The sequence below is a fragment of the Seriola lalandi genome, unplaced genomic scaffold (assembly GCF_002814215.2).
Source record: "Seriola lalandi dorsalis isolate HSWRI2012SDOR001 ecotype SW California unplaced genomic scaffold, Sedor1 jcf7180002054572, whole genome shotgun sequence".
NCBI lineage: Eukaryota > Metazoa > Chordata > Actinopteri > Carangiformes > Carangidae > Seriola > Seriola lalandi.
In genome coordinates this window covers 1,891,420-1,903,454 of record NW_019525125.1, presented here as the reverse complement: position 1 = coordinate 1,903,454, position 12,035 = coordinate 1,891,420, and the positions used below count along the sequence as shown (strand labels likewise).

The following is a 12,035-nucleotide window of genomic DNA, read 5'->3' as shown; positions in this document are numbered from 1 at the left end:
GGGAGGAGGGTGTTCGAGTGCATGACGGGAGTGGGAGGGCAGGGGTTGAGCTGAGATATTTAAACATGCAGAGTGTGAATTGGCTTTAAGGGGATAAAGAGCTCAGGGCCTATCGGTTGGCACCCAACTCCAGAAATTCTTTTTCATGGGCGCCTCAGCCGGAGAGCGAGGGGCTGCCTGCACTGATCTGGCCCATTGTGATAACGGATTCAGACAGTGTGTTAGACGCTGATAAGGAAATGTGCTCTCAATAGACGATTACCCACATACTTGGGAGAGAATAGTCAATCAGGCAAATATACTTGGTGGAGGGAATGAGAAGCGTACATATTTGTTATTATTTTCAATGCAGGGTTTCATAATCCTGCGAGAAAGTTGAGACCAGAGTAACGCTCATATTGTGATTGGGCGATTTCTCTAAATAAGGTGTATCAGCAAAATGTGTTTTGCAGCCTGACAGCATGTATGCGAAAGCTGTCACATGCCTTCCTATCCAGTTGCAAATGATTGAATAATTTAGCATTTAGAGAGTCTGAATTACACTGAAACATTTCCCACATAAAGAAGTACAGTTTTTCAAAAAAATATTACGTCTCATATTACCAGGCAATTCAGCTATTAATAACCACAGTAGTTTTGTTTAGTATTATTTCGACTTCCCATGAAATTGCTCAATTCACCGTGAAATTGCACAAGAGGTAAATACCGCGCAAATTCATGCTGTGGGATAGGCAGACGGCTGCTGTACAGTAGTCATCACTATCCCAGTACAACATGATTTCAGTATTTTTGCAGCATTACAAAGAGTCACCTGTCACTTCCCACAGGCCTCCAGTCAGTGTGTCCAGCTGCCCTCTGCTCCGTTTACACACCATTAGCCTGAGTTTAACAGCTGGGGTGAAAGCGCCCGAAACCAGCTCAGTGTTTACTCTTCAGCTCAGTTAGTTGCAGCTTTTTGCCTGAAAATGGGGCACGTTTTCTACAGTCACAATAGACGATTAGGCGTGTAAATGTCTGACCCCGGTTTAAATGGCTGCCGAACAAGGAGACAAACTGCTGCAATTAAAGCTAGAGCTGAAACAAATAGTTTATTAATCAGTTTGTTGATTGACAGAAAATTAAGCAGCAACTATTTTGGTAATTAATTGATTAAGTCATTTGTTTATCAAAAATATTTGCTGCTTTTGTCTGTTTTTACATGTGTGTGATTTGCGTTGGACTATTGGTCTGAAAAAACAAGTAATTTGGGATGTTATAATTTTCTGACATCTTGTATATTAATCAACGAATAGATTACTTGAAAAAATCTTTAGTTGCAGCCCTAATTTTATTTATTTGTTATTTTGTCATAGTTCGATGGTGTTTTCTATAAAAAGCATTTATTTAGTTGCACATTAGCATTCTGTATATTGATAAATTGGGTTTTAGTGTTTACCCGAATGATTGAGTTCTGTCATTTCTGTCGTCTCTTTTTCAAGAAATTCCTGCTTTATATACTTCAGTTCTGTCAAATAGCTTGTGCAGCAACAAAGCGACACTTTCCTTAAGAAAACTCCATCTGCACGTTGGTCAACTGGTCAGTGTTTGACTCCAGAATAGCCTCTGACCTCAGGGGTCACAAGTTAAGCTGTCACTCTCAGGGCTGTTTTCCCAGGCCTCAGGTCAGTGGACAGAGAGCTGAGTTCAGCTTTGTGTCCACTCAGTCATCACAGGACTTTTGGGCAAATGTCTCTGGGCTTATTGAGCAGGAACAAAGAGGGTCTGCATCGACACAGCGGCTCTGCTCTTAACTTCAGATCGGTTGTGTCTTACACAGTGTTAAATAATTTCAGTCTGACACTGTGCCCCAATTGCTTTTCTGAGGATTCATTAGTTTTTTTGTTTTCCATCATCAAAAATAGTTTTACATTTTTCAGCTACGTTTACTGACTGTACTGAGGATTTACTTTTCCAATATGTAATCATGTATATTGAGTGGAGTATCTCTGCATATCCTGCTTGAAAAATGACTTTTCAGTAATGAGTAGTGGTTTTGATTGACCTCTTTCACTAAAGAGATTCAGAGTATTTTATTAACAAATCATTTATTAAATAAATAGTTGAAATAAATAACATACTGTATATTCACAAGCAAACCAAAATAACTTACAAAAGAGGTATCAGAAGATAAGTAGCACACTCTTCACAGTAGACAATCAATTCATAATCTTTGGCTATATGACATGCGTATTTTACATAAAATCAAATGAACACATTTGGATGAGAAGATATGTGTGGTGACGTAAATAATAATTGAAAGAGGATTGTCAGTTTTGCTAAAATTCCTCAGCCCAATCCAAAGTATCACCAGTCGACAAATACTGAACATTGTTGTATAAAAACAGTGAGAAAAACAGGAAGTCTTTCTTAGAAGTGATTCTTCAGAAGTCGCTTAACCTTGATAATTGAAAACAAAGGTCAGATTTAGTCTTCTCAAGAAAAAAAAAAACAGCATGTCGATTTCCCAAAAAAAAAAAAAAAAAAAAAAAGTGCCCTTGGCTATTTTGAGACGATTGCGGTCTGGAGAATTGGCTGAGCCATTATCTATTCAAATGCCTTGCTGAATCTATTGCTTGAAATGAGAAAATTCCTTAATCCCCTCCATTTTCCTCATTGGCAAAACATCCTCTTATTGCAAAACTAAATTAGTTCCAGGCGGGTCGGCAACAAGGAATATTAACATGAAGACATGAAGGGAATATTGTACATCCAGGTTTTACACATCCATGCAGAATACAAATTAATTTTCACCTGCAAATCATATTTCAACACTGATCAGCGAGGAGGCAGCCACATTTTGGAGTCCACAAATATCACACAATATTGCATCTTCTGCACTGAAACATGAGTCACATACAGGTGACAAATGCAGAGACAAAAATGAGTCTTGAGAAAGGACGAGATCAGTTTTTAGACCCAGGAAAAGTGTCAGGCAGTCCCCTCAAGAGTTTTCTTTTTTTATATATATATATAACTGTTTCTACCAGGCCTCAGCACTGTCACAGCTTGATCCTGGTGACGGAGCTTCGGTGTCGCTGGTCAGGGCCCAGGTGTGTGCAGGGGACTGCAGCCGCTCCATGTTTCCTCTGAGAAAGGTGAGCAGGGCGGTGGGGGAGTGGCTAGCCGGCTGACCGCTCTGGCTCTCCAGCAGCTGCACCAGGAAGTTGATGTAGCGCATGGCCAGACGCAGGATCTCGTTCTTGCTCAGCTTCTTCTCCGGAGGATGGGTGGGGATGAGCTTGCGGAGCTCGGCGAAGGCGGTGTTGACGTTGTGCTGGCGCCAGCGCTCCCTCGTGTTGGTGAACACCTTCCTGGTCATGGTGCTAAGTAGAGCTGCAAAGATTAGTCGATTGACACAAAATTAATCAGCAACTGTCCTGATAATCGAATAATCGTTTGTCTTTTCTGTTTCTTAAATGTGAAGATTTTTTTACTAGTTTTTCTCGCACGTGATAGAAACTGAATGTCTTTGAGTTTTGGACTCGGTTGGACAAAACAAGATATTTAAAGATATCATCTTGGTCTCTGGGAAATTCTAAAGCGCATTTTCCCATTATTAATTTTTTACATTATAACAAAACAATTAATTTGGATAAGAATCTGTAGATTAGTCAGTAATTAATAATTGTTAGTTGCAGCCCAATGGGGCTGACATGACATTATAGTTAATGTATGTCAGAAGGGAAACTGGCAACCTTACTGAAGTTATATTTGTCCAAATACTAGTTATAAGATATAAATGCAACCTTCATATTTCCTTTTTTTGCCTCATACCAGGCCTTTGAAAAATTGTGCACATTTATACCAGACTTTGCATCAGGTAAAAGATCAAATCATTTATGTATCTGATTTTAATCATTTTAGTGTTTGTTGTTGTTGTAAAAGCCTTTAAAAAGCCTGAAAGTCTCTTAAAACAAATTTTGTAACATTTTACTTTAATCCCTGTTTAGCATTTATAAGCAATGTATGCACTTTTAATAAATGGTTTATAATGTACTATTATGTAGTTATAAGCAGATATAAGTGTTTATTAATGTATTTGTTGCTATAACTCATGTGGGCTCCTGTATGTGTGTATATATAATGACAGTACAGTAAAACACAGGTGTAAAAGCATAAAATGTATCTTCATAAGAGAGCACAAATGTTGACAAATACTGTACAGGAACAAACACATCAAAATGTCCTTACATCTGCTTACAACTCCATTATTAACCAGTTATCAAGTGTTTAAATACTGCTTATAAATGGTAACTACAAGGATAGAAGTGAAAGTAAAGTGTGAGTAAATTTGATTTAAGAGACTTTCTGGTTAAATAAAGGCTGATCTGCAAAACAAACTTGATCTTTCAGTTACTGCAAAGTCTGGAACAAATGCACCGGTAATAAATAATTTACTATTACATGATAGCTGCAGGCAAAGAGTACACAGTATCTTGTCATACATGCTCATTCTGATTAATTATTTACTCGACTTAAGTGGGAACACATGGCCTGAAGAGGAAAAAATCCGTCATTATTCCAAAAATTTCTCACCTGTGCGTGTCTGTGTGTGCGTTTGTAGAAATGTGCAGAAATCCTCAGTCGCAGCGTCGGCAGGTCATCAGAGTCCAGGAGGTGGGAACGTCCACTCAGTTGTGTCTTCTCATGCTCACTGAGAGATCCTTATGAGCGAGAGGGAAGGAGAGAGTAAAAGACAGAGAGGGAGAGAGAGAGAGAGAGAGGGAGGGATGAAAGTAGGGGGGAAGACTGCTGCATGCTCGCATCCCACATTTTATAGCAGGGCGAACCCTATTGTGTGACGTGCGCTGTCGAGGAGGTTGGTGTTAACTGAGGAATGATTGTTCAAACACACACCCCCCTCCTGTCCATCACCTCCAACCGCTTCATGATTACATTGTTCATAAATCATCACTTTAAATGACTTTCATAGGTGTTTCTGTGCAACGTTTGAGGGGATTCTGGGTCTTTTTTTTTTTTTTTTTTGCAGCTTTCATGATTCAACAGCCTTTTAAGTGACTATTTGTGCTGCTTTTATGATTCATTGCTCATTTAATCCTTGAAGGTTAGCACTAAAGGTGACAAATAAATTCCCATTGAAGCGAAACTGAGACGTTCATCTCTCTGATCCTTCTCTTACTGCTCTGGACACTTGTTCCTTTCTGTTTCTCTGACATTAGGCATGGACAACCCACCGTCCCCTACACCGTGGAAAAGACCTTGATATCGCTGGCTGCTCTGCTATTGAATTCAGCCTGATTGGGCCACAAAAGGTAAAAATACCATATCCAGATTGACAGTTGAACAATATGGGTTTTGTTATGACTATGGTAATCTTGTTGAGCCATTCCAAGGGGCCACACATAAATTACAGAGGAAACAGGGAGAGCACAACGTACCGACTCACCTCTCTCCAACCACTCCTCCCCCCTCTCCCCCCACCCTCCTCTGCCTCCCACTTTCAACCTCCGTTCAGATAAAAAAATAAGTCTAGTTTAACCAATTGTCACTGTTCCTTTTACACCCTTCAAGTGTTGTTTCAAAGATGCAGCCTTCCATAAAAGTCTGTGTGTGGAGTAGGAATTTACATAATCCGATTAGGGGCTGGGATTAGCCCCGGGCCTGGAGAACAGGCCCGATGGGGGCCGTTTTCTGAATCGGCCATTCATGGGCCCTGCTGCACGTCCAAGAGGCTGCACCTGCAGGCCAGGCGCCGCCGCTCTCCAGCTCCATCCAGCCTCCACCACAGGTCTGCAGACACACTCACTGTAGGGCAGTTTGGCCAGTGTGTTGACTGTCATCACAGCTACAAGGCCAGGAGACAATTATACCTGACCTGTTGTGATTTATCATGCAGGTTAAAGCTGGAAGCAAAATGAGCAGGACAAGCTGTGAAACCCCAACTGGAATAAATTACAGCAAATTATGAACAGGGTTTTGATGCAAGTGTGAGCAGAGACAACATAAGAGGATGCATGTCTCTTTAACCAGTCTGACAGGAAGGAGCTTTACTGACTCAAGTCACTGCTGTTTTTTTCATTGTGCCTCCACGCCGTCCGATCTAGTGAAGGCAATATCTCAGTAACGCCTTGAGGGAATTTCTTCAAATTTGGCACAAATGTTCACTTTGACTCAAATATGAACTGATTAGATTTTGGTGGTTAAAGGTAAAAGATTACATGCTAATTAGAACAAATTACTTAATAGCTTTTATTAAATTCCTTCAAAGTATTCACTGCATATATAATGAGCCTGGCAGACGTGGATGTAAACTGCAGCTTGACTGTAGTTATCCATGACAGTGCTCTGGCTCTAAGGATGGCAGTGTAATTAGTTAATCGACTAATTGTTTCAGCTCTAATTCCAAATAATGCGTATCTGCCTTTGAATCTAAAACTGCACATCTCTGTCCGTACTGTGTATGTAGGGAGGACTGGACATTTTGTTGCTGCTTGTTGGGCCAGTGTTGATCAGTAATTGTTCGTAGGGTTACGCGCGTTTATCAGGATTCAGTGTGATTTGAAAATCTGTCAAGTGACGCAAATACAGCACCTTGTTCCTTATTACTTCATCTCAGTTAATATTTGTTGGTTTTTTGTGTTGGTGACACTTAAGTTTTTAGCATTTATCAGCAGTATATAAACATTTAATACATGGTTTGTAACAGACTATAACTGTAACTGTAAGCAGATACATGTTTAATGTATTTATTTAAAATTGGGCTCCCACAATAAATAAGTCTTATATATAGGAGAAGTTGGTGACAAATGCTGTACATTAAACATTTAAATATTCTTACATCTGCTTACGGATGAAGCTTGGTGAACGTGCACTCCAGAAGACTAACATATTACTTCATTTATCTACATGGCCGGTTACTGACGTCTGTCACTGTGTCCTGGTTCAATGCCTCCTTATTTTGTTTTCCTTGCTTTTATCAGCTATGTCTTATCCCTGACTCATTTTATATTATGTATTCTATACAGGAATCTGCTTCTGCCGCAAGGTAAGAAACAATATTAAAATTTTTGGGGGGGTGAACTCTTAACATATTCCTAAATCATATTAATAATTTAAGTCTTTTAATTGTTAGATAATTGAACTACTGTATAGTTTTTTATAACCATTCCTTAAATGTTTTAATACTGCTTATAAATTGTAAATAAGGAGATGTAAAGTGTTGCCTTTGTGTTAAAAAGCACCGAACAGGACAGGACACAAAATCTGTGCATCACTCTTATCTAAAATCAGTACTTAACCAAAAAGGTGTCACAGGAAACCCCTTTTATTTACAGAGAGGAGACACACAGGTGACTCCGTGATTAAAGATAACAGCTGTGTGACCTTTGCAGCTGTAGCCAGAGCAGGATCCAAACCTAAAGAATGGCTTTGGTTTAAACAGCCTGTTAATTCCCACAGTATCTCTCCTGTCCCATTCAGTCCAGGGCTAAAGTAATGGTCAGGGGCAATTACTGCACCATCATGCTGCTGTTTGCCTAGCTTCATATGGAGACTCCTTTGACCATCCTGCCCGCTGCTTTTGTTCCTGTGCCATTAAAAAAAAGCACCATTTTCTCTTTGTTTGTCCACTGCCTGTTAGAAGACAGAGGCCAGAGAGACAGAGATGTTTAAAAAAAAAAAAGAAAAAAGAGGCTGCTGGCAGGTTATTGATGGTGGCTAGCCAGTGCTGGGTATGGCTGTCCAGAGGCAGGGAGGCTTGTAGTCGATGTCCCCGGGGGTCGTCTTTGTCTGGGGATCATTCCTGAGGGAGCTGGCTTCACTCTGCTGGCTCGTGAAGATAAGCACTCTCTCCACATGCTGAGAGACGACGATAAGGGGATTGCTTCACTAAATGAAAGAAAAAAAGAAAAAATAGCCCCACCATTGGAGCTGCTAAAATGAGAGACTTTATCAGTTCAGCTGGGAAAGACCCCCGATCCCACTCCTCTAACCATAAATCACAATTTGTTTTTCACTGCTGAGCATGCTCTGTGTGGAGGACAACAAAAGCAAAAAGTACACACAGCTGTAATCTTTAATATTTAATCTTATTTTGGAAAAACAAATTGGGGACCCCCCTTATTTATTACTTAGAAGCAGTATATAAACAAATAACAAGTAACACATTATGTTGTTGTAATCATATATAATTTGTTTTAAGTGTTTATGTGCAGTATTTTGAACAGCTATAACGTCTCCTATCATTATGTTTATATACCAACAAGAGGAGTTACAGTGTATAAAGAAGTGTTGTAAATTTTTAATTTAATAAATCACAAATAAGTACATTTTTTCTGTGAAAAACAAAATTCTTAAAATGAGCAATAATAGTAAAACACTTATACTTAATGATATAAAACATTTCAAAATATTATTCAAATCCTAAAATCTTAGTATTTCATGTTCACTGAATGATTAAATTCTAATTATTTTGATCCATCACATTCTACAGCCAGTGGAAAAAAACATAAAATGATAAAATGTAGACATTTTTTTTTTTATTGAACCTTAGCTTGCCATTAACACTAAAATCAGAATAATGCAGTGACTAACTTGAATTTAACAAAACTTAAAGGATGTATTTCTTTTTCATCTTTACAAGCAGGCCACAGGAACAATGAATTCATGCCTAAAATAATTTAAGCCTCGTCTGTCCATCATTTCTGCCGGGAACCCTCTCATAGCTCAGCCTCCCCATCTTCAGTGGCGTCAGCACTGCAAAACAAACACAAGGAAAAATCTTATTGTGTTAAATAAAAATAGTTTTAAAAACAAACCATAGACTGTTTTTCCAGAAAATTTGCAAAAGAAAATTGATCAATTTCCATCCACTACTGTTATGCAAATATTAAAAGTATATTTGGCAAATTACTTGAAAACAGATCAATTACTCGGCAGCAAAAATACTGTTACATTCCTCGTTACTCGGCTGTCAGCTCTGTCAAAAATAAGAACATGTAGACATAAGGAAACGGTTCGAGATCAACAGTTGGTAGTGCTAATTCTCAAGCCGGTAACCACTGAACCAATGCAGAGGGAAAGGGTGAAACAAAAATATCAATGAAGTTGAAGTGATCTGCAGGAAGTGTGGGTGAAAATACCTAAAGCAAAAATGCACAGACTCTGATGGTAAATCATTAAAAACAAAATAGTGTAGTAAAGCATAAAAATGCCAAAAAAACGTCATAGTAAAGTAAGGCATGAAAATGTCAAAATGTCATAGTATATTAAGGCATGAAAACAAAAAACATAGTATTGTAAGGCATAAAAGGTTATAAAAACGTCATAGTATAGTAAGGCATTAAAAGTGTCAAAAAAATGTCATAGTATACTAAGGCATAAAAGGTTATAAAACCGTCGTTGTGTAAAGTAAGGCATAAAACTGTCAAAAAATTTCATAGTATACTAAGGCATGAAAATTTCATAATAAAGTAAGGCATTAAAACAAAAAAACGTAGTATAGGAGGGCATAAAAGGTTATTAAAACATAAGAATGTCAAAGAACCGTCAATATACTAAGGCACAAAAACATCACAGTAAATTAGGGCATAAAAATTTCAAAAAATGTCAATATACTAAGGCATAAAAACAAAATTGTATAGTAAGGCATAAAAATGTCAAAAAATGTCAGTGTACTAAGGCATAAGAACAAAAAACATAGTATAGTAGGGTATAAAAGTTATAGTATAGTAAGGCATAAAAACATCAAAAAATGTCATAGTATACTAAGGCATAAGAACAAAAGACATAGTATAGTAGGGCATTAAAAATGTCAAAAAAAACGTCATAGTATAGTAAGGCATAACAATGTCAAAAAATGTCATAGTATACTAAGGCATGAAAATTTCATAATAAAGTAAAATAAAAAACAAAAAACATAGTATAGTAGGGCATAAATTGTTATAAAAACATAAAAATGTCCTAGTATATTAAGGCATAAAACTGTCAAAAAAACGCCATAGTATTGTGACTGCCCTGGGCTGTATTACTCTATTTTGTTTTGGTACTTCCTTATCAGCTGACAGACTTCACCTGACTGGAGCCTATTTAAGCTGGGAGTATCAAGATGGCGTCTCTCTCTCAGCTCTCCTGGAAGGCTGGTGCCTTTCAGGAACCCAACTTGATTTTGTTTTGTTGTATATTGTGTTTGGTTAAGGCCTCAGTTCTTGTACAGTCGTTTAAGTTGGCTTTCATTTTCAAAGCACCCAACACCTACACTACACTACACTACTGACTTCACATTTTCTACTTTACTTAAGTTGAATTGATTTATCCTGAATAAATTTGGTTTCTTAAAATGGTTGCTGTGTGGACCTCCCTTCTTGGTTATGCTCCTAAATGTGCCGGACAAAACAGTATAATATGGTATAAAAACATCATAGTATAGTAATGCATGAAAACAAAAAAAGTCATAGTATAGTAAGGCATAAAAAAAAAACAGTATAGTGAGGCATAAAAATGTCATAGTATAGTAAGGCATAAAAACAAAAAAATGTCATAGTAAGGCATTAAAAATTTCAAAAAATGTCATAGTAAGGCATAAAAATTTCAAAAAATTTCATAGTATACTAAGGCATGAAAACAAAAAAAGGCATATTATAAGTAGGCATAAAAATTTCAAAAAAACAACATAGTATAAGAAGGCATAAAAATGTCATAGTATATAGTAAGGCATAAAAACAAAAAAAAAAAATCATAGTATAGTAAACCATAAAACTGTCAGAAAAAAAAGGTCATAGTATTGTGACTGCCCTGGGATGTATTACTCTATTTTGTTTTGGCCTGTTCCTGTGTTTTTTTCAGGTACTTCCTCATCACCTGACAGACTTCGCCTGAGTGGAGCCTATTTAAGCTGGGATATTCAAGATGGCCTCTCTCTCTCAGCTCTCCTGGAAGGCTGGTGCCTTTCAGGAACCCAACTCGATTTTGCTTTGTTGTATATTGTGTTTGGTTAAGGCCTCAGTTCTTGTGCAGTCGTTTAAGTTGGCTTTCATTTTCAAGGCACCCAACACCTACACTACACTACTGACTTCACATTTTCTACTTTACTTAGGTTGAATTGAGTTATCCTGAATAAATTTGGTTTCTTAAAATGGTTGCTGTGTGGAACTCCCTTCTTGGTTACGCTCCTAAATGTGCTTTGTCCGGCACATCATGTGTTATAAAATGTAATAAAAAAGTCATAGTAAGGCAGAAAAATGTCAATAATATGTCATAGTATAGTCAGGCAAAAAAACCTCCTAGTATAGTAAGGCATAAAAATCTCCTTACTTAAGTTGAATTGAGTTATCCTGAATAAATTTGGTTTCTTAAAATGGTTACTGTGTGGACCTCCCTTCTTGGTTATGCTCCTAAATGTGCCGGACAAAAACATCATAGTATACTAAGGCATAAAAACATCATAGTAAAGTAAGGCATAAAAATGTCAAAAAATTTCATAGTATACTAAGGCATGAAAATTTCATAATAAAGTAAGGCATTAAAACAAAAAACGTAGTATAGGAGGGCATAAAAGGTTATTAAAACATAAGAATGTCAAAGAACCGTCAATATACTAAGGCACAAAAACATCACAGTAAATTAGGGCATAAAAATTTCAAAAAATGTCAATATACTAAGGCATAAAAACAAAATTGTATAGTAAGGCATAAAAATGTCAAAAAATGTCAGTGTACTAAGGCATAAGAACAAAAAACATAGTATAGTAGGGTATAAAAGTTATAGTATAGTAAGGCATAAAAACATCAAAAAATGTCATAGTATACTAAGGCATAAGAACAAAAGACATCATAGTATAGTAGGGCATTAAAAATGTCAAAAAAAACGTCATAGTATAGTAAGGCATAACAATGTCAAAAAATGTCATAGTATACTAAGGCATGAAAATTTCATAATAAAGTAAAATAAAAAACAAAAAACATAGTATAGTAGGGCATAAATTGTTATAAAAACATAAAAATGTCCTAGTATATTAAGGCATAAAACTGTCAAAAAAA

The 12,035-nt window shown here is 37.1% G+C and overlaps 2 protein-coding genes across 2 annotated transcripts in view; both read right to left on the bottom strand.

The window, feature by feature from the left end:
• Window positions 1-2,054: 2,054 nt before the first annotated feature.
• tal2 (T-cell acute lymphocytic leukemia 2) lies at window positions 2,055-4,799 on the bottom strand. The gene is made up of 2 exons (XM_023417100.2): window positions 4,576-4,799; window positions 2,055-3,372 (listed from the first exon to the last, which is right to left on the bottom strand). The coding sequence occupies exon 2, from the start codon at window positions 3,356-3,358 to the stop codon at window positions 3,020-3,022; it is 339 nt and encodes a 112-aa protein (XP_023272868.1). The 5' UTR covers window positions 3,359-3,372; window positions 4,576-4,799; the 3' UTR covers window positions 2,055-3,019.
• A 3,855-nt stretch (window positions 4,800-8,654) lies between these two features.
• The window catches only part of shoc1 (shortage in chiasmata 1), a 21,359-nt gene continuing 17,978 nt past the window's right edge, over window positions 8,655-12,035 (bottom strand). Inside the window, exon 27 of the mRNA XM_023417129.2 lies at window positions 8,655-8,754. Within this exon, the coding sequence (XP_023272897.2) occupies window positions 8,669-8,754 (86 nt within the window). The 3' untranslated portion in view covers window positions 8,655-8,668. The remainder of the gene's footprint in view (window positions 8,755-12,035) is intronic.

Bases quoted from the DNA above. Each gene is read 5' to 3' on its own strand.
- tal2 (XM_023417100.2), bottom strand. From the start codon at position 3,358: ATGACCAGGAAGGTGTTCACCAACACGAGGGAGCGCTGGCGCCAGCAC.